The sequence below is a fragment of the Haliotis cracherodii genome, unplaced genomic scaffold (assembly GCF_022045235.1).
Source record: "Haliotis cracherodii isolate W230 unplaced genomic scaffold, xgHalCrac1.p SCAF_21, whole genome shotgun sequence".
Taxonomy (NCBI): Eukaryota; Metazoa; Mollusca; class Gastropoda; order Lepetellida; family Haliotidae; genus Haliotis; species Haliotis cracherodii.
In genome coordinates this window covers 7,985,036-8,009,130 of record NW_027266277.1, presented here as the reverse complement: position 1 = coordinate 8,009,130, position 24,095 = coordinate 7,985,036, and the positions used below count along the sequence as shown (strand labels likewise).

General features: G+C 39.5%; 1 protein-coding gene across 1 annotated transcript in view; it reads right to left on the bottom strand.

Moving 5' to 3' along the window:
- LOC139471055 (uncharacterized) overlaps positions 1-24,095 on the bottom strand; it is an 86,054-nt gene that overhangs the window by 8,420 nt on the left and 53,539 nt on the right. Inside the window, exon 2 of the mRNA XM_071253352.1 lies at positions 821-890. Coding sequence (XP_071109453.1) covers positions 821-890 — 70 coding nt within the window. The remainder of the gene's footprint in view (positions 1-820; positions 891-24,095) is intronic.

Genomic DNA, 24,095 nt, shown 5'->3' with positions numbered 1-24,095 from the left:
GAAGCCTTTAGACTACGAATGGAATAATACGCATTTGCGTTGTAATCGATGCACATGATACTCGACGCGTAAGGATCCGGGGAAGAATACAGCTCCTTAGCAACCTCTGCTGGTCGAAACAGGCGACTAAATGGATCGGGTGGTCAGGCTCGTTGACGTGGTTGATTGTCTGTCATCCCATCTCAATTGCGTGGATCGATGCACATGATATAAATTACTTGATTGTCATGTCCAGACTCGATTACTAAACGACCGCCGTCATAATTATAGCTGCAATATTGCCGAGGGTGAAGATAAAAATAAACCTACAAACAAACATGAACTCAGTAATCTAGTTTGTGTGCATTTATAGTTCTATTTTGTATATACACACAATCGATATTGATATTCATATTCATATGAAATAGTGTGATATTTGTAATCAAGGGTTTCATGCCTTCAGTTGTATTGACGTGAAACTCCACTGGATTTCATTCTTGATAAACAGGTGTTTCATGTGCAACCTATTTCTAGAAGTCACATGTCCGAATGCACATGGTAATTATTGTGGCTTTCAAACATTGAGACAACCGTCAGAAGTAAACAAGTGTCAGATGGTGCGCCCACGGGGAATGTCTGTAAACCAACGTCATGGGGCAATGGAAAGGTGGCAATCCGGAGAAAGTGCCAGAGCAATTCACAGGCACATGTTGCTTTCTACGACAGACGATCGGAAGCACAACAAGGTAGTGTATAGTCAGACGATTAAAAGCAATGTATGGAGGTGTCTAGGACAGACGTTCAAAGATTCTTCATGCTGGTGTCTCGATCGGACGCTCACTGGCTCCACATGATGCTGATTCTGCTGCTGCTGCTGCTGCTGATGATGATGATGACGACGATGATGATGTCTTGTACAGACGATAGGAAAGAATTCAGGCTTCTCGAATAGACGTCCACAGACACAACACGATGGCGTCTAAAGTACTCCTAGATGGTGTCGAGAACGGACGTTTAGAAGCAGTGCATGATGATTGACGCTAAGAATAACCACCTGGTGTCCAGAACAGTTTCACAAAAAAACTATTCAACTGTTTTGGAGTTCCGCTCCGGAAATGAGCACTATGCTCATTTTGAGTACTATCCTTTTACGAATACACTCTCGGTGTTACTCACTTTTCTTGTTTTGTACACTACTTGATGTTTACACACTGTCCTTTTTAGTATACACCCTCGGTGTTACACACTGTCCATTTTAGTATACACCCTCGGTGATACACACTGTCCTTTTCAGTTTACACCCTCGGTGATACACACTTTCCTTTTTAGTATACACCCTCGGTGTTACACATTGTCCTTTTTAGTATACACCCTCGGTGTTACACACTGTCCTTTTTTTAGTATACACCCTCGGTGATACACACTTTCCTTTTCAGTTTACACCCTCGGTGTTACACACTGTCCTTTTCCGTTTACACCCTCGGTGATACACACTGTCCTTTTTAGTATAAACCCTGGGTGATACACACTGTCCTTTTTTAGTATACACCCTGGGTGATACACACTTTCCTTTTTAGTATACACCCTCGGTGTTACACACTTTCCTTTTTTAGTATACAGCCTCGGTGTAACACACTTTCCTTTTTAGTATTCACCCTCGGTGATACACACTGTCCTTTTTTAGTATACACCCTCGGTGATACACACTGTCCTTTTCAGTTTACACCCTCGGTGATACACACTGTCCTTTTTTAGTATACACCCTCGGTGATACACACTGTCCTTTTCAGTTTACACCCTCGGTGTTACACACTTTTATTTTTTAGTATACACCCTCGGTGATACACACTGTCCTTTTTAGTATACACCCTCGGTGATACACACTGTCCTTTTTTAGTATACACCCTCGGTGTTGCACACTGTCCTTTTTAGTATACACCCTCGGTGATACACACTGTCCTTTTTTAGTATACACCCTCGGTGTTGCACACTGTCCTTTTTAGTATACACCCTCGGTGATACACACTGTCCTTTTTAGTATACACCCTCGGTGATACACACTGTCCTTTTTTAGTATACACCCTCGGTGATACACACTGTCCTTTTTAGTATACACCCTCGGTGATACACACTGTCCTTTTTAGTATACACCCTCGGTGATACACACTGTCCTTTTTTAGTATACACCCTCGGTGATACACACTGTCCTTTTTAGTATACACCCTCGGTGATACACACTGTCCTTTTCCGTTTACACCCTCGGTGATACACACTGTCCTTTTTAGTATAAACCCTGGGTGATACACACTGTCCTTTTTTAGTATACACCCTGGGTGATACACACTTTCCTTTTTAGTATACACCCTCGGTGTTACACACTTTCCTTTTTTAGTATACAGCCTCGGTGTAACACACTTTCCTTTTTAGTATTCACCCTCGGTGATACACACTGTCCTTTTTTAGTATACACCCTCGGTGATACACACTGTCCTTTTCAGTTTACACCCTCGGTGATACACACTGTCCTTTTTTAGTATACACCCTCGGTGATACACACTGTCCTTTTCAGTTTACACCCTCGGTGTTACACACTTTTATTTTTTAGTATACACCCTCGGTGATACACACTGTCCTTTTTAGTATACACCCTCGGTGATACACACTGTCCTTTTTTAGTATACACCCTCGGTGTTGCACACTGTCCTTTTTAGTATACACCCTCGGTGATACACACTGTCCTTTTTTAGTATACACCCTCGGTGTTGCACACTGTCCTTTTTAGTATACACCCTCGGTGATACACACTGTCCTTTTTTAGTATACACCCTCGGTGATACACACTGTCCTTTTTTAGTATACACCCTCGGTGATACACACTGTCCTTTTTAGTATACACCCTCGGTGATACACACTGTCATTTTTAGTATACACCCTCGGTGATACACACTGTCCTTTTTTAGTATACACCCTCAGTGATACACACTGTCCTTTTTAGTATACACCCTCGGTGATACACACTGTCCTTTTTTAGTATACACCCTCGGTGTTGCACACTGTCCTTTTTAGTATACACCCTCGGTGATACACACTGTCCTTTTTAGTATACACCCTCGGTGATACACACTGTCCTTTTTAGTATACACCCTCGGTGATACACACTGTCCTTTTTAGTATACACCCTCGGTGATACACACTGTCCTTTTTTAGTATACACCCTCGGTGATACACACTTTCCTTTTTAGTATACACCCTCGGTGATACACACTGTCCTTTTTAGTATACACCCTCGGTGATACACACTGTCCTTTTTTAGTATACACCCTCGGTGATACACACTGTCCTTTTTAGTATACACCCTCGGTGATACACACTGTCCTTTTTAGTATACACCCTCGGTGTTACTCACTGTCCTTTTTAGTTTACACCCTCGGTGATACACATTGTCCTTTTCAGTTTACACCCTCGGTGTTGCACACTGTTGTTTTTTAGCATACACCCTCGGTGTTTCACACTGTCCTTTTTTAGTATCCTCATTCGGTGTTACACGCTGTCCTTTTTAGTATACACCCTCGGTGTTACACACTGTCCTTTTTTAGTATCCTCATTCGGTGTTACACGCTGTCCTTTTTAGTATACACCCTCGGTGTTACACACTGTCCTTGTTAAAATACACACACTGTACTCTTTTTTGTTTGTTAGAATACACACCCAGTGTTACATACTATTAATGTAAAGATGTACGCCCGATGTTACATATTATTAATGTATAGATACACACCCGCTGGTATACAGTAGCCTTGTGAGAATACGGTCTTGGTGTTAAGGTTGATTTGAAATACCCACTGCCAGAATGATTGTACACTCGACATTAACAACTTTAGGATGTCAACAGTATCATAACGCAGGGGAGTTTTGAAATTGTCAATCTATATTACTGTGGACACTAAATCGTACAACACATTAGTTTTTGCATTTATGGAGAATGAAAGCTATCAGTCCATGTTCACAAACTTGTTATTAGAGCGTTTTGATCAGTAACATAATACAGAATAAAATATGTATTGCTACATACCTCTACTTTATACATTTCACAACAAACGTACATCGCAGTAAAATTTACGTCAGTAGATGCCATAGCCAAAAACCTTATGTTGGGTGTACAAAGAAATTAGGGATTTGTATTTTACACAGATCATGATATTTATCTTCAACATAACCGTTCTTACATACAGGTATAACTTGATATCTAGGAGTATTACACTATCTGCAGATTTCTATCTTAAGCCAACGATACCAACAACAAAATTAGGAAAATGCAATGCCAAATTTTCAAAGTTTAACATTCTATTAATACAATCCCGTTCCGAAATCATCTTTGAAATACCAATTTTTAGGTTTGAACCATTAAAAATAGAAAAGTGCCAATCTTGTTCACAGAGAGAAGTTTGTTAAGGTATACAAAGTGTGATTCCCACAGGAATGAGAAGCCGACTTGGAAAAGCAGTTATAGTTACCATTATAAGCTGGTTGTTACATTATTTTAGGGGATATCAAGCATTTGGCATATTTATGAATTTAATTCAACACAGAGGGTGTCGTCCACACTCACTCAAAAGAAAGTGTATATGCGTTGACGACTTCATACCATGAGATCCTTTAGAAGCTAACATGTGAAAAGTTTCAATATTTGATAAACTGTTTCATCTCCAACCCGCTGAGCCACATAACGAATTAAAAAATATTTACTGTCAAACCTCTTAAAACATAAAACATTTGGGTTAAGCCTAAACAATGTTCTCAATGCACCCAGAAGAACTTGCCAAATATGTCATTGACCGTCAAGAATATAATTTAGGTTCTACATGCGTATACCGTTTGAGTTTGTTGATTATTTTGTAACCTACTAATGCCTTTCATAACTGAGAGTATAGGAGTTGAAATACCCACCACCAGAATGACTGAACATCGACGATAACACATTTAGGATATCTACACCATCACAGATAAATTTATGAAAATTGGCAATCCATATTCCAGTGGACACGAAGTCGTGCAGTACATCTGAGCCCTAGGCTGTGGATCTATAGTCTTCATTAATCAGAACAATCAGGAAGTGATAGTGGCCGATTTCAATGCAAACCTTCCGAAATTGCCAAGTCTTCTTTAGCACAGCTGAATCCATGGGAAGATAATTCCCATCAAATTTTAGAAACGATATGCGTCATAAACATTCTTAATCTCTGGAAATGCGATCTTCTCCGCAGTTTCTGAAGCAATACGATATGGGGAATTACTACTTTATGTCAGCAGGCTGGTGTTCACATTAGTGGAACCTCAAATCGATACTATTCCGTGTCTTTATCGATATCATACAGCTTGCATCGATTCCAGGAAAGCCGAAATTCAATAAATTCTGCTAATCAGCTCTGAGTGAATATTTGAATTTTCGGCTGAGCTAATAACGAGTATCTTGAACATCTTTTGATAGCACTTGTGTAAACACACGGAGACTGGTGGGCAAACATCGGCATCATATACATAGTCTATTCCTAACATCTTATCGTGTAAACAGGGGACGTCACATCCTGCGTTGGTCCATGGAAATACAGGCCCTGGTTGAACTTGATAATGTATTCAGCCTTTATTCCAAATGAATATTGTGTGTTATGTAAACTGAGACTTATCTACTCTAGGATGCGAGAATACACGTACTAGCAGAATTGGAATATACATGGACAGAAATAGTTTTCGAACGTTCACTGAAGTTTGAGTATTAACTTAATTCAGGGCTAGACATACTTCAATTAAGATGACCGAAATAACCATGTGAGTGTGTGTGTGCTAAAACATACCCAGCGTGCGCACACACGCACAGACACAAGCACACACACTGTTCCTACTCCACTGCGAGAGTCTTTGCTGTTATTTCCAGTGTAATGGGGAACGCATTATTGTATACGCTCAACAAACAACAATGTTCTCCAATAATTAAAATGAATAAATATATCCACGATCGGATAGGAACAAATTGTATACTTCAGATCAAAACATAAATGTCGGATGATATTCAAATTGTGTCTGGAGTATTCGGGAGTTAAAAATATTGGTAGGAAAATGAACAATGTAGTTACTTTCTTACACAGCCATGCCATTACCCCTGACTAACATGTGCTTTCTAGCCGTCGTAAACGTACAACACCCAGAGTATGAGAGTGCAGAGAACGTTACAAACCCGACACATCGACCGTGGTGCCATCGTCCGGGAGGCGTGACACCGCCAAACCTATACCTTCCTTGCTTAGATAGTTGTGTTTGTTCTGTTTTGTGTTATTTGAGTGAGTATTAGATTTTGTTGCACAGTTGCTTATATTATACGGTTGAGTATGTTTGCACTCTTTCATAAAGAATATGGCAGTGTGGAAATCATCACACAGACAACTACTAGCTACAGGTACTACTTGCAGGGATACCTACACTAACGACCGCTATTTCTGAGTATCAAATGTGCAGAAAACTTCATTATTTTGCAACTTAAAGCTGATTCCCGTATTACTCGCCGAAACCTAATGACCTGTATAAGCATGTAAGAAATGTTATATTTGGGATAATACTTTTTTTGTAAAGTACAGATTCTCGTACTTTTGGGGGTTCAGTCCCGTCCGGGATTCGAATCCACACTGTCAGAGTGAGGCACCTATCACCAGCACACTAAGTCAGCGATCTAACCCACACTGTCAGAGTGAGGCACCTATCGCCAGCACACTAAGTCAGCGATCTAACCCACACAGCCACCGAGGCTTCCACAAGAATGAATGTCCGACACCTAATAGTCTAGATCACGTACTTTGTGTACCCCTCTTTGTTCCCCTCTGTGTGTATTCCTCTGACAAGACAATGTCTTTAATGTGGCTGCGATGGGAGCTTTTAGCTGGGCAGTATCAGGATGCTGCTATTAGTAAATAATTCATTGTTCGATGACGATCACTTGTGACCATCAGGACGGATTAGGTCAGTCCGATATTCTGTGTTATACTGCTTCATGTTAACTAGTGTTAGCGCTCATGATCACGTCTCCAAACACAACTCCGGCCATTTGTTAAATCGAGAAGGAGCCTCAATTCGTCACTGAATATGGCGTGCAACCAAAGGTACAGCTGTATGAGGCTATGGCGGCGTTTCCATTACACGCTTGTGATAAGCAGCCATCTTCAGTGTCTTCAGCCTGAGCATAGTCTCAAAAGTCACTTAATGATTGGTTGAGATCGGTTGAGTTCCCCGACCTAATCTTGCCCATTACTTGCCATTTGTGTGCTACTGTCATGCGTTACAAGGCGTTATACGGGTATGTTCAACCGGCAGGAGTATTATTGATTGTACCATTGGATGTGACCACCATTACTGTTCCTAATACATCCTCAACCTTTTTATATCATAACTATACAACACCTGTGCATACACGGACATAATAACATACACCTGATATTGTTAATACACATGGACATACATTAAGATGCATAAACATACACATGATTTGTGTAGCACAGTTATGTACATATATAAATGAACGCGACTTAACCCTTTCCATGATCATGAGAAACCCTGTCGCGAAAAGGTGCGCTTGTCCTGCCCCACCGGTGGCACCCGTCACAAACATACAAAGGCAAGCCAATTGTTCCCCTGAAAAAGCACGGGAACGCATGGTTAGGTCAAAATTGGGAATTGCATTGGACATACTTTTGGTCACTGATACGTCAATTTGGACATTTCCTCCACATGTCTACCGTACAACGTTTGAAAGCTATACTGAGGACGTGAATGTTGTAATCCAGATCCAACATCCTTTCAGCAAGCTTCCTATGACGCTCTTGTAAATCTTCGACGAAAGAGCATGCTCGATCGTAACTCAAAAGTATCCCACCAAAGGCTGGATCTTATGGAATATCACTCGACATAAGGGAAAGGTGAAGCCATCCCTCTTGTCACCCGAGTGTCTTTTGATATCAAATATATCAACACGAGTTGATAAAAGTGGAAAAATTCCGAGGTTTGCCGAGATTTTTTGCCACTTTTATCAACGAGTGCAACACATTGCATCGTGTGAACGGGCAAGTCGGTCCAACTTTTGACGCATGCAACTTGTTGGACGTGAGTTGTACGGAATAGGACATGCTCTATTTTCATGCGACAAGTTGTACGTACACAGCCGATCAAAACGCGTATGAAAATCACGTGACATTTACACGTCAATTTGTAAACAAAAATGGCGACTCCGATTCACGTCGATAAGTTCTGCTTTTCGGTATACTAAGTGTCACCACTCAATAAAGGACCTATGAAAAGTAGGTACCACTGTCCCAAATTATATATTTTGACATTTGCATCGGTCTAATTCTTCAGGTTAAACTGTTTATAGTGTTATTTGAAACGACAGGCTATGTGACTGTATACTGTTGTGTAGACCAAGGTGAGATTAGGTCCATATACGTTTCTAAAACTTAAAATACATCATACACACAAATAAACGTCACAGTTTTAGATCCTGAGGGGAATTATCTATCATGTGATGCCATTAACAACTATGTTAGGCAAAGCATATGTATCACTAACGACATCTGAAAATAGTGTACAGCGAAAATATTGCCATTTTCGCATTTTACCAAGTCACTGTTCTAAATGTGATTATTTATTTAAATAAGGTATAGCTACAATTACAAAACCATTCGGTTTCTGCTCTTTGTCAAAACACCAATCATCATTCCAAAAAGACTCCAATAATCCTATATTCGTTTTCGAAACAAAAACTCTGGACAGAACCGCCATGTTGATAGCGTTGGAAAATCACGGTTCTTTTCGCGTTTGACGAGATGCCTATCACATCACATGTATTTCACACTCAGCTACGATACATACATCCCTGAATTCATCATACCATTAAGAATCAAATGACATTTTGTCTAAGTCACCAATACAAACGGTCCAAATGAAATCAACCGCAATATTCAAGTGTGAAACCAAACCCTGTGCTCTTCTCATTGAAAAAAATGTAAACAAAGCAAACTTCTAGTTTTACTTAACATTTTCTACTATTCCGAGAGATTTAGTCGTCAATTTGTTGCCTACATTAGCTCGGATTATTACGAATATGCAATCCTTGCAAAAATTGAGGAATAAATAATTAGAGTCTAGATACGTTTTTGGAAAAGTCAACAGAAATCGTTCCACTTGACGCCATGATATTAACTCAAAATCACACACACTGACGACGGTATTGGTTTGCCTTTCCACATAGAAACAAGGCGAGAATGGAAACACAAAAACAAACAGAACTTGTTGATTTCAGATTGATTCTGATTACTTAACTTACATGACTCATTTATGTATGTATATGTGATCCCAGCATCACGGTAAAACCTGCTCCAAACATTCCGCGTACTGCTATCAGTGAACTCGCTACGTTATGACGGGATGTTACCGGTAGTGATGTCATATTAGTATACGTCAACATCAACATCGTTGTACATATTTGTTATTTCCTTTGAGGTGCGGGTGAACTAGCACACAACGCATTCAGTTCATGAAGTAGTTTACTGTTTCAATCTTCAATTATAATTTGAATATCTCTTCAATATCTTTTCACCCAGTAAAATAATGCACTCCTGCAAAATGGGTACATGTATGTAGTACTGTTACTAATATAATCTAAAATGCCATAGAATTTATGAAACTCATAATAATCAGCTGTTTTTTTATCACAGAAGTTGACATTCATCGTGTTATTCTTCCTAAAAGATGCTTTGTGAATGTACCACACTGGAGCATATACATATTTCCTTTGGAGAATTGTGAAATTTATATAGATAGGTAAAATAAAACATGCCCTTCATTTCTTAATTAAAGTAAATGTACACCTGAAGGAAATTCGTCCCGTTATATTTTTATTAATGTATAACTCATGTGTGGGCAACTATTTGTTTTACATTTGGATTTTATCGTCTAATTGGCGGAACATTGACAGCTAAGGCTTTTTGTCAGAGATCTCGCGAGACCCGAGTTGTATGCAACTCGCCGCCGTGTGAATGCCGAGTTGTATACAACTTCAGTTTGTGCAACTAATTGCATACAACAAGTTGTATACAACTAGTTGTACCGTGTGAATGCCCCTTTAGATACCACAACTATTCACGAGTTTCATAAAATTGGTTTTACACGGGAGCGAGTTTAGTATTTTATTTATTACTTGCCATTTATAACGTTTTTAGAATGATACTGTTGAGTATGAATAGGCTGACACCTACACGATCCACGGCATAGTCCAATTGAGTTTAACAGAATAATACTTCAAACACGTCATAAGTTGAAATAGATGAATTTAATAATACAACGGTCCACCTTTAGAATTCAGGCGTCCGTTCCACAAATGTATCGTAGGGCTAAGACTATCGCAACTCACATACTTTAACTTAGACTAACGACTGTCGTTGCGATACAATACGATCGCCTTGTGGAACGGGCCTTGCACCTCAAAGTTTGGAATCACGTCACAATACCCGATGACGTAAATTATGGAATTTTGTTGCAAGATCCATCGGCGAAACAATGCCATGTGACGTCAGCCTAGCAACAAGGTTGCTGGGGTCATCGCGTGTGCATAAGCTCCTCTCAGTGATCTATCAACTCCATACGCAATGTCGTTGTTCCGAGAGTACATAAGCACGCGTTTTGGTATTACACAATGTGTAATACAGCTGTATGTTTATTAAACGGGTGATCTCTCCACGGGCAAGTAATAAATCGCTTGATTTCATCCAAGCGATATCTCCCGTGGGAGCCAGTTTTGGATGATAAAAATTCTTATCCTTACTTAGTACTCCAACTTCTAAATGCCTATCAAAGAAGTTATTTGACGATTATTGAAAAAAACCCAGATCATCCATATTCATGAAGATTAAGCTTGTCCATTGGTTTGATTTTTATTTATATCCATGACGAAACAGATCAGCATGGAGAGAGAGCATTGGTGGGGAAGCCTACTTCTGCCTAAATGTCCTGTCTCCAACCTTCACATACATGTTATCTATGAGAGGGTCCAGCATTTTATAGACTGTTTTCTCAGTAACCTTCATATGGCATCTGCTTTCATTTTGGACAAGTTGTCCCGAAGCTTTCAACATAGAGTTGTAACTACATGTATTGTCACCACGTTTATTGACAAATGCCCAACAGATCATGGAATAATGATTTTTCTCAAGTTTGCCGTGTGGGATTGTGGTGTACATAGTCGGCCGTGTTACACATATACATATTACGATAAGATTATATACACCTATTACGTGTCGTACTAACATGCATGTACTGCTACATGTACATATTCAAATACAACAACACCTGATACGTGTAATAGTGCCATGTATGAGTGAGTTAATATTCAAAGTAATATCGTCAGTATTTCAGATAGATCATGACTGAAACAAGTTATGAAGTAATAACATAAAAACACCTGTCGACGATAGACAGTACAACATCTTGATTATCACAGATATAATCTATTACTAGTTTTAGAGCATTCCAATGTTATAACTATTTATAGTCAATACAAGATAGAAACGAGCTATAGATTGCCAGCAATCATGGGGACTTACAGCAGCACTGTTACCTGCATGGTGCCCAAGCAGGCTTCACACCATCCCTTTCGTCGTTGGCGATAGTTAGAAAGTTTAGGCAAAAACAAAAATGACAGCAGGACATGATTGACTGTGATTCTCTCAGGGGATACATAACGGAGGATCCACACCCTTAAAAAACCTCATGTGCATGTCTCGAATGTCCAAAACGACATCGTCGCATGAACCTCTTCAAACCTGGACTGACAACCCAAGCAGATGTAACCGGTAGTTGTTTTTTCGCATGTAATTTATTTATACCTGTTGGAGTATCCCACGTCTTTTGCAATTGATATCTGATGTAACATCTAATCACAGGGTTGACATCACTGTATTGGATTAGAAGTGGTGTCACCGCTTTGGTGATTGCTGCAGCATCTGGCATTGTGTTACCAACAGTTCCAACCAGGCTGGGTAACCAACAGAAGATGATGTATTGGCTAGTAGCAATGTCAAAGTTTAAATGGATACTGACACGAATTATTTTATGTATTTTAATTGCCTGAAGAAAGGACATAGAGTCTGCAAAAATAATCAATTGCTTATGGTAGAGAATGTTTATTGATGTACTCTGGAGCTGTTGAGATGACCTTTGATTTTTGATAAAAATGGAACAGGTACCTGGAAATCTTGATGATAAAGTTCTGTAAATATCGATTTGAAAGTTTGTTTGTTTGTGTGTTTGTTTCTTGTTTCACCCGGCAATATTACACCTATATGGCGTCTGTAAAAAATCGTGTCTGGACCAGACAATCCAGTGATCATCATGAGCATCGATCCACGCAATTGGTGTGGGTGGGTGAGTTGGATTTTACGCCGGTTTTTAGGAATGTTCCAGAAATATCACGGCGGGGGACACAAGAAATTGGCTTCACACATAGTACCCATGTTGGGAATCGAACCCGGGTCTTCGGGTTGACGAGCGAACACTTTAACCACTAGGCTACCCGACCGCCCCTCCACGCATTTGGGATACGATGACCTGCTTCAACCAAGTCAGCGAGAGTGACCACCCGATCCCGTAAGTCGCCTCTTACAAGCATAGTGGTTTGTTATGTCAAGCATGGATTGGTGAAGACCTATTCTATCCCGGATCTTCACGGGTCTGATTTGTAAGCATTGTATGTGCGTCTTAGCCGGTTATATTCTTGTCCATATTGTCATGTATTTGTTTCTCATTTCTGAATTTTGGTCAAGGTTAGTTCTACGTGTGGCTTCACAAATTGCCAAGGAGTACAAGACAGAATGTGGAAAGGAAATATATTATCAATTTCAATATTAGCCGGGGGAAATAAAAGTCTTAATTCTTATTCCAAGATCACGTATATAATAGATGACGTGTAGTTATGAATATCCTTATAAAGGCGATTACATTCATAGCAGTATGCAGTGTTGGAATCATTAGAATATGATTTTATTCACATTGTAAAAGATTGTAATTATATTGTCTACGGCTCTGTTTAGAGATGGACGTCAGAGCAGTCTTGAATGATCCAAGACAGAGTGTTAGCCCGTAATGGTGAATAGAATCATTTAGTTTAAGGTTGCTGTGGCAGGTTCCACCATAGATAATATAGCCATTGTCCAGTGCAGAACAGATTAATGATATATAATCCTTGTAAATGTAAAATGAAATATAAATGTTAATACCAAGAATTAGAACGAGGATAACTGTTGACGACAAACTGTAAAACCTAACACCAAAGCAGGGTGCAATTCCTTATTTGGATTGATTGATTAACTATTTCTGTCAATGTTATTGATTCTGCAATCATACTGTTTTGATTAACTTGATTTCATTTATTGTTTGTGTATGAACTAACGCTGTGGCGTCTGCAACGCGCGGAACGTCTACGGGCTATTGACATGCTCGAAACTGGCATAATGCGCGTGGCCAATATGATCAATCAATCTCAGTCTGTTATTAGCAGACTATGATATCAAAAGAAACTCGGGTGAGATTCTCTATATCTCTCACACCAGAAAAGGGCTTCACACATTGTACTCATGTGGGGAATCGAACCCAAGTATTCGGAGTGACGAGCGAACGCATTATCCAATAAGCTACCCCGGTGCCCCTTTTGGATTTAGACACCGTTATTTAGTTGTGTCCAGCCATCAATCTTATGGATACTCATCTGCAACTATTTCTTAATAGTGGGCAAATTTTTACCTCGACGTGTTACATAAGAATCACCTGCAAAGAATGAATCATTTAAAACTTTTTGAGACTAATTTATTTTTATAATAAATGATGTTACTCACAATATGCTATCTTGAGGGACACTCTGACTTGGATAGTAAACTCAGACAAGGTGCATCCCACAAATGCCAAGCTGTTAAAAACTGTGATATAAACTTTGGCAAACGCTCTCCAATCTCATGATAGTCTTTTAAAATTCAATATTATCATGTCGTATCATGAGCTTTTACTGACTCGAAAAAATACTGATATGGTGCGTTATTTATTTATGATAGCATTTCATAATTTTATTTCAGTACGTGTAGGACGCCAATGGCAATGTACAAACGAGTGTGCACTACATACATGTAAAACATTACGTATAGACACGACATATAGTACATACGGATTGTTGTATTTCAGATTCTTTTGCAAACTGAGGATATAGGATATTTCAACATTTGCATAGTACAAAACGTTGCTGAGTTACAAATTATATTTGGACATAGAGATGATAGCAGTAAGTCAAACTTTTGTATATTTGGGTACATATAATATTTTGATTTGAGATAGGTGAGGTTAGGTGAAATGGGGATAACGTCGCGTCCAAGATTATTTAACGTCTTTTAGTATGACGCGCCCAGGGAATGAACCCCGGACTTGCCGCTCTCCGGGCGGACGCGGCTAACCACTAGACCACGGAGGCGGGCGACTTGAGACAGATTTGTGAAAGGTGAGGACAGCCTGGACATATCAGCAAAACGTGATGTTCATTTTCAATATAATCAGAGTTACATACCATGCAATTTCTAAATTCCTGCACAATATTAAACTTCCTTCCTCGCCCAATTTCTAAATTGTGACACCTCAGCCGAGGTGGGGAAAGTGATGTTTTCAGTTTGTTTGATTTTATACATTGTAAATGATCTTCACATACAAAAACTGTTTTGAAGATTCCGGAGTAGAACAGGTCTTCAGCAACCCATGCTTGCCTTTAAAGGTGACTATGCTTGTCGTAAAAGGCGACTAACGGGATCGGGTGGTCGGGACCGCTGACTTGGTTGATGCATGTCATCGATCCCAATTACGCGGATCGATGCTCATGATATTAATCACTGAATTGTCTGGTCCAGACTCGATTATTTACAGGCCGCCGTCGTATAGCTGGAATATTGCTGAGTGCGGCGTTAAACAACAAACTAACCAACCAACCAACGAACTTGGATGAGATTTTTTCCCCTTTGCATTTGCTAAGTCTGATTTATTGGTTAATGACCCTGTCATTAAAATCCTGAACACTAGATTTGGAAACTATCCCCGTTGTCCTTTGCACTATATTCCAAAACTTAGACATAGGTGGTCGTGAATTTATTTTAGAAACATATAGAGTTTGTTTTGTTTTAAAAGTACACCGTGGGTTTGCATTTAAAATGTATTTAAGTTATGGACAGTTTGGGAGGTGGTTGAACTACTATATGTCCTAGCTTGTTTATAATAGGCTTATAAATCATGATTTACGTACATCTGGTGTTGTAGAAGACCCCGGTATTCATTCATCCGTACTGTCATTTACTTCGTCCGAAAGATCAGGAATAGGATCAGTAACAATACTGAACGTTCGTATTTCAGCTTATTTGTACATGGAGTAAAGAACATTTTGCCTTGGTAAAATTCCATCTCTCTGAAGGTGAAGTTTCAGATGGATTTACTGTTGAAGGATAATTGGGGAATGCTCACTTCCACGATGGCCATTGTAGACTGAACATTGGAATTTGTTGAGCAGGCTAGAAACAGTGAGAGACAAATCTAGAGAAGATTAATTGCCAGTTGCGAGATGCAGATAAGTGCTTGAGCCATCATTAAATGTGCATAGGTCGTTATTAGAGATGAAGTCCTCAAGTATTTTACCTGTAGTATTGATGTTTGTTCCACACAACTGTTGGTTGCGACCATTTAAATCACCCATGAGTACACAGGGCTTGGGAACTTGATTGTATAGTGCTAGAAAATCAGACGGCTGAAGAGCTGTAGAAGGCGGAATATATAGAAAGGACAATGTAAATGCAACGTGCAAAGTAAGTCTCACTGCGACGGCTTGATTTGCTTTCAGTATAACAGGGTGTGGATAACATCCTGCCTCATAATGATTGAATATCCCCAGTGGAGAGAAAAGGAATGGTATGCAATGAATCGCAAGTTAAATTTATTCGTCTCCGTAGGATAAGTTTCTTGTAGACTAACCGCTGATGATTTAAAATCCTGGACCAAACGCTGTAATCCATTTGTAGAATTTAAAATAACTCTATATTCCTCTACAATTCCACTATACAATAAGTGAAGATTCTATATCATCTGTGGACTGACTGCAGTTTACCCACACTTTCCATGAGGGCGAAAAGCTGCGTGCCCCGTGATAGATGTTTTCTGACCCATCCATGACCTCATGGATCCAAACATTAAACAGTTTGATCTGATGATCTGACCCCTTTGTGGCTCCATCACTTTGACATTTTTTTAAAGATTCTGTTCTAGGTTAGATTACTATTTTTACAATGTGTTTCACATTTCTTTCAGATTGAGGTTGACATGATGACAGTTTCTAAGATAGAGAAGATGACTTGCATTCAAACTTGAAACAGACTCAAGACTGTATGGTTGGAAGTAATTCTGTAGTCTGAGTGCACTGTGTACGTGAGAAAATGTGAGCGGTATCCGTCAAGTTTCTTTGGCAATTTATTGAGGAAGTGGTTACAGGCGAAGTAGTCACATGTGGACTTCGTTTCAGAGGGTGTTCTACTGATGGAGATATAAGTTTCTTTTGGTTGTGGGGTTTGAACAAGGTTTTCTTGTGTGAACAAAACGAATGTTTCTTGTGAATTTTATTGTAATTTTCTCCATTTGTTGTTTCCAGATTGGACAGTGTTTAGAGCATGATTAGTGATTTCCTGAGCGGTTTGTGCGCTTTGTCCGCTTTGTACGTTTACTGCCACAGTCTGCGGTTAAATGAATATTTCACATGATATTACAGTAACGTTTATAAATGATTTGGGGGCATTTGACGGACAAAACGAAAGGATAGATGTTTTTGTTGTTTGTGCTTCAGAGTATTTGCGGAATGAGAATCTGTTAACGTACATAACACCTGCTGTGGATACTATGTAAAGTTCTGTCATGTCTGTGAACAATTGATCCCTGTCTGCTACAACTCCTTTGCTGGTGTTCCATGTGCGGATACCAAACTGTGACGCCGACAAACAAATCATTTGCCATGAGATAAGTATGTTGTTCTTTCCCACTACATTCTAATAATATAGAGCCTGATCTCTATCGTTTGATGTTTTTAATTTCGCCTCATATGCAATGAACACAGTTAGATATTGCAAATGGGCTCAATTTGAGGTGTCTTGTCTCGAGTCTCATTAACGAGGAAACGTATTCAATCGATTTGGACAGTCGTTGTTTGTCGTCATTGTCAAGGTGACAGCGGGTGTTCATAATCCATATTGATGTGTTTAATAGTTCCTCATCCGAGCTCCCCACCAACCATGGAGTGTCATAACGATAATGTGGATCTCCGACTTGCAGCGCCAAGGATACTCTGGTGATATTCTCCATACTTCTGGGCATATGAGTCTATACAAATTACAGAAATGAGAAGTAGGCTTTTGAAATTCAACTAATAATTCATTTGGCCAAGACAAAACAAATAATTTCAACAAACCTGTCCAAATCAATGTTGATGCACATGGCTCGGCATGACCAGCCGATAGATAGGAAAGTGCCCATCGTACCACCCGTCCAGGCGAAGTAGGGGTCGCAGTGGTGTATTGGGTAAAGTAACATTACTCCTGGAACCAGTGCCCAGGAACCTAAGTCTCGTCCTCTATCGACATAGGGATGCAGCCCACGACGAGCAGGTTGCCCAGTTTGGTCTCCTATTACGACCAGCACTTACTTATTAAGCTGTCTCATGTATGGTTCTGGGTTTATTTTGTGTATTGCAAGGGCTAAAATCGTATCATCTCGTTGAACACTCAGGGTTGGTGTACCTATTGATAAAAAAAACTTGTTTTCGAAGTACCTGTGCAGCCTTATTCTCTCACTAACATATGTTTTTTTGGTTAAAGATTTAGGTGAATTGAAATCTGGTAAATCGATTATGCGATAGAATCTTGTCTCAGTACACACCATAGTTGATCAACTTAGCTGCACATCTTAGACGATTTAGGGCAGAGGAATTATATTAGCATTGATTGCACACCTACCGCACAGGATTAGCAGTTTCAGTTGTCCTGATTTGATTGTTGCTTAGACGGGAGCCCCGTGACTACCATTATCATATACCCTCGCCAGTGATAAAGAACGTTGCTTGGCGATAAAGAATTAACTTTCTGCAAATTCATTGCAGAACGAATTGAAAACTCTGTTCCATCCAGACTTCCCTGGAGAAAGCAATTTACGGTTTTTGGGAGATATCCAGCAAAAACATGTGGGAAGAACATTAGTAAGGACCTTCCTAAACAGTCATAAACTGGATTGAAACTTCAGTTACCACAATTTAGAGACTCGTGCATGTATTTTATCTGATACGTTTTCACCGATATTGGTACATCGTCAAAGAATCGTTTAAATACATGACATTTGTCAATTAGAATAACACTGCATTTTTATCCGCCTCACGGTGTCAGAGTGCCGTGAACTGAGTGTCGAGAGACCGTGCCATATGGAACTCCATAGCATTTCGTGGCCTCGTGAACACTAAGTAAGCTATCTCGGGTATTTAAGTGAGATGACCGATCCTATCGAGTATCTCGAGCATAACAGAGCATAACTCGGGACGACTCGGTTTATTCCGTTACCTCATTATTGTCTGACTGAGACGAGTTTGGTGTCAGGGTGAAAAGCGCATTGGAGCATGCGCTGCGGCTGGTGAGGCACAGACGTTCAGAAAACAGAACAGTGTCATAACCACATAGAAAAAAGAAGTACAGGAAACTTGAACAACACCTGGACCGAGAGCAGACAGACCCGGAGGACGGAGTTAAGGCTCCCATCCAGTATGCATGCGACCCGTGAAGATCCGGGGTAGAATAGGTCTTCAGCAACCCATGCTTGTCTTAAAAGGCGACTATGCTTGTTGTTAGAGACGACTAACGGGACCGGGTGGTCAGGCTCGCTGACTTGGTTTATGAATGTCATCGTTTCCAAATTGCATGGATCGATGATCATGATATCGATCACTGGATTGTCTGGTTCAGATTCGATTATTTACAGACCGCCGTCATATGACTGGAATATTGTTGAGTAGTGTTAAACAACAAACAAACAAAACAGTATGCATGCGCGGTATCGTGACTAATCGCACTTTTAAACTAATGAATATTGAAATGAACTAAAACATGTCCAGAATAGTTTCTTAACTTGCATTCAGTCTCGCATACCTATTTTTGTATTAACGTATAATGGAATTTGCACTGTCATCCTCGAATGTACCGAAGGTTGAAATGATGTGTAATGTATATAAACTGACGTCCATAAGGAACTTTACCAGAGTTTGAAATCACTCTTGCTCAAAAACAACAAAACATACATGCATGAAGAAAAGTGTATTGAGAAGATCAATATATCAACATAATCAACACTGAAATCATACCGCGACCGAGAATGACGTCAGAGCCCCCCAAAGTTGGGTGTGGTACAAAACTCGAGCTTTCAGAATTATGGACAATAGGCAGAGTACATAAACAATCGCTCAAGTTCAATAACTTGTCATTACTAGCGTGTGTGACCACCAAATGCCTCAATACACGCAAAAAACTCTTCGACGCACAGAAAAAGTCAGTCGTCTGATGAGGTCACGTTGGATTTGACACCATTCTTCTTGGAGGGCTAAGATCAGTTCTTGCCGGTTGGCTGGAGAGTGTGGTCGTTGTCGAACACGACGATCCATCAAGTCCCAGAGGTGTTCTATGGAGGACATGTCGGGTGAGCGTGCAGGCCACGGCAGGACGTTGACGTTGTTGGCTGCGAGGAAGTTAGTGACAATTCTGTCTGTATGGGCTTTAGCGTCGTCATGCTGATAAATGACACTGCGTGGCTGCTGTTGGAGAAATGGTAGGACAACTGGACGAAGAATGTTATCCATGTACCGCTGAGCTGTCAAGTTTCCGTCAACGATGACCAGCGGTGTCCTCTCCTGCTCACAGATCCCTTCCCACACCATGACACTCCCTCCACCATATGGTACGACTTCCTGCACACAACACGCCGCCTTTCGTTCACCCCTTCGGCGGTAAACACGTTGTCTTCCATCAGCCCTAAACATACAGAATCGACTTTCGTCAGTGAAGACAACCCTCTGCCAGTCACGTCGTTGCCAACGTCGTACAGTCCGGGCCCATCTCAATCGCAGACGACAATGTTGCGCTGTCAATAGCTGTCCTCTGTATGGTTTAAAAGCCCTGATTCCATGAGCCCTGAGTCTCCTGGCCACTGTCTGTCGACTAACCCTGTGACCTAAGGCATTTGTCGCCGATTACGTCACTGTCAGGAAGCGATTTCGGAGGTGCAAGATACGCAAGTACCGGTCATCAAGGGGCGTGGTCACCCTGGGTCTGCCTGTTCTTGGCCTGTTCTTGGCCCGATTAACATTTTCTGCATACACTATTGTTGTATTTAGGTTATGTGTTTTAGATAGACTTCATCGAAAAAAAATTTATACTTTGTCTGAAATTTATATTTTCAGTTGGTAAAGTTTCTTTTGGACGTCAGTTTATAAGTCTGAAATGTATGTGTATAATAAAACACAACTTGATACAGCCCCCTTCGTCTTCTTTTGTGTTCTCGTTAGGTGTTTTTGTACCGGACGGAAGATCCACGCACATAATTGCTTGTTAAGGGTGGGAATATTTTGGAAATTGTATGAAAATGTAATTACCTTTTTAACGGTTAAAAGACTGAACGCTATGTTCGTGTTAATACAAGATGTTAGAAAATTTGATTTTCACTATAATGAATTTTTTTGATTGATTGATTCCTGTAACACCAACCACATGTTCTAGCTGTGGGAATGTAGGTAATGGGTAAATGGACAGGAATAGACGAACATGTCCATTTAAAATTCTGCAGATACGTGTTAAAGTGACTCTGATCTCTAATGGTTTATGAGTAATTTCTCCGGGACGGGATGTTGCCTTTTTATTTTGATATTATTTTTTGGGATGATATCCCAAACATCTCAAGTAGCTCGCGATCAATGCTGCTTGATCCGAAAGCGTATCTGTCGCTTTTATTGATAGTATAGGGACTTATCGTCAAATTGATATACAAAAATGAAATAAAGTTTTGTCTTGGAATTGATAAGGAAATGTGGGCAACCTTTGGGGTCACATCGGTATTGGTGACGAAGTTTTTATAAGTCACTTACATGATATTCTGCGATTTTTGTTTGCACTGTTTTACTTGCAACACAAACTTATGGTTTCACCTGAGCACTGCTGAGCATATCGTGTGTATACAAGCCTACAAAACGAAAAGGCTTGTGAAATCAATTACTTGGTATCGCCTTTTCTCGCATCGGAGAACTGCCCAACGACAAGGTGAAGGAACTAGAATGATTCTGTTCAATGCTACAGCGAATGATTGTAAACAAAATGCAAATATCGTAATTAATTCCGTCAAAAGTTGTATGTGTGATATTAGGCAGTTACCTTTTTCGAAGATCCCAGGAATCTGCACCTTTACAAAGAAACGTGTTCGATTTCAAGTGTAACAATGATCTAATAGTATAAAATATAGACAGAATTTCGGGATATTAGGATTCGTTTCTCAACTGATCACGAATGATTGTTTCAGGTTTTTCACACAGGCGTCAAGTCTTAAAAAACATCCAAAGGTTAGATAACAATGAGCAAGCAAGCAACGTATTATCGGCTAATCCTTTGAATAAACTATATTGTTTTTACAATACAGAGTGTTTTCTGTCTGTTTTAGTATACCTACATACACATTTACTTTTTGACAACAATGATTAATCAATCAACGTATTATCGGTTAATCCTTTTGGCGATGTTTTTTGCAACTCAAAAAGATTATCAGCAACTGTACAGTAATAATGAAGATACAGCTGGTGTGTTTGATGATGGACATCTCAGATGTGTAAAAGATAAGCTTGAAGAGCTTGCAACTCTAAACTTACAATCAGATTTTTTAAACAGCCCAATCACTAAGGATGAAGTCCGTCGCGCCATTGATAGAGCGAAACTTGGTAAGGCAGCCGGCTTAGACAACATACCATCAGCAGTTGTAAAAAATGAAGTGTGTGTCGAACTGTTGTACAGACTAATTTCCAACATTCTTCACAGTGGTAAAGTCCCAGATATTTGGAACCGAGGAACGATCAAGCCTATACCTAAGTCTTCGAAGAACAGTGACCCCCGTGACCCTCTTAGTTATCGACCTATTACTATTCTGTCCATACCATCTACAGTATATGCGGATGTTATAAACCGCAGACTGTGTAAATATTTAGAAGTTTAAAACATCCTTGTCGATGAACAAAATGGTTTCAGGAGGGGTAGATCATGTTTGGACCCTGTATATAGTTTACACAGTATTGCTAATAACAGGAAAAGTTAAAAAATGTCAACAATTGCTTGTTTCATTGATATTAGAAAAGCGTCTGACTCTGTAAATAGAGATCTCTTATGGTTTAAGCTGATTGAACACGGCATAACTGGCAATGTATTGTCTGCAATCAGATCTCTATATGACAATGTCTTATGTTCTGTACAAGTTAATAATTATCAGACAAATATGTTTCAGGTTGATTTAGGAGTCAAACAAGGCTGTGTGCTCTCACCTACATTATTTGCTGTTTACATAAACGATTTGGCACTGGAGTTGAATAGATCTAATTGTGGGATTCAGATTGATGATATGAATGTCACCGTTCTTTTGTATGCAGATGATATTGTTTTGTTAGCGCCAGATGCGGCAAGACTTCAGCACTTGTTAGATATCTTACACAAGTGGATATTTAAGTGGAGGCTGTGTATAAATGGCAAAAAGTCTAATGTTACAGGGAAGTATATCGCAGTGTGAGCATGTATTCAGATGTAACGATGTTGTGACTGAATATACTGATTGTTACAGACACCTAGGCCTGTGGATGAATGCATTTTGTTATATGCGCATGGCTGTGAAGAAACTGGTTAAATCAGCATCACGTGCCCTAGGCTTTCTGTTGCATAAGTATAATATGTGTGGCGATATTCATCACAATGTTTTTACTCGATTGTATGATAGCCTTGTTCAACCTGTTTTAACATATTGCTCTGGTTTTTGGGGGTGTAAATAAGTATTTGGAAATGTATACAATACCACACAGAGCATGCAGAGCTTTTCTTAGAGTTTCTAGAAATACACCAAATCTTGCTGTTCGGGGTGATATTGGTTGGTTTGACCCTCAGTTTAAGGTGAAAATTGAAGCATCAAGACTTTGGTTTAGGCTGGAAACAATTCCAGATACAAGAATTGTATCAAAAATCCATTCGTGGTCCCAAAAGTACAATAAATCATGGGAAAATAAGTTTCTCAGGGTTTTTAATGGTTTTGATCTTGTACCACTGCTTACCTCCCTTGACAAATCACCTGAGTGTATTGTACATAAAGTATCTGAACATCTCAAGGAGGTAGATTTTAATAACTGGTATCAGCGTATTCAATCAATGCCAAAACTTAGAACTTACAGGCTTTTTAAGATTTGTTTATCTACTGAATGTTATGTTAATCTCCCACGTTACAAACGTAGTATTTTAACTTCATTAAGATGTGGCACACTTAAACTAGCAATAGAAACGGGCAGATATTTTAACCCACCAATCCCTGCTGCAGAACGCATTTGTAGATTTTGTAATCTTAATTGTGTTGAAGATGAAACCCATTTTCGTTTACAGTGCCCATTTTATCATTATATTCGTACATCTGTTTTACCAAACTTTTTCAATAACCCTTCTTTTATAAATCATATTCTAGATGAGCCAGTGCAGCGGCTTTTAAATAATAATGGCATTCTTAGCAATCTTGGTCAAATGTGTTTTAATATGTATTCTCGAAGAAAGCGCTTTGAATTTTGAATATAGAATCATTGTATTGTATATACTAGTATAGTATACTAGTATATACTAGTAATAGTGGCTATTAATCTGTATTTTATGCGTAACACTCAAATAAACAATTGATTCATTCATTCATTCATTCATTCATTCATTCCT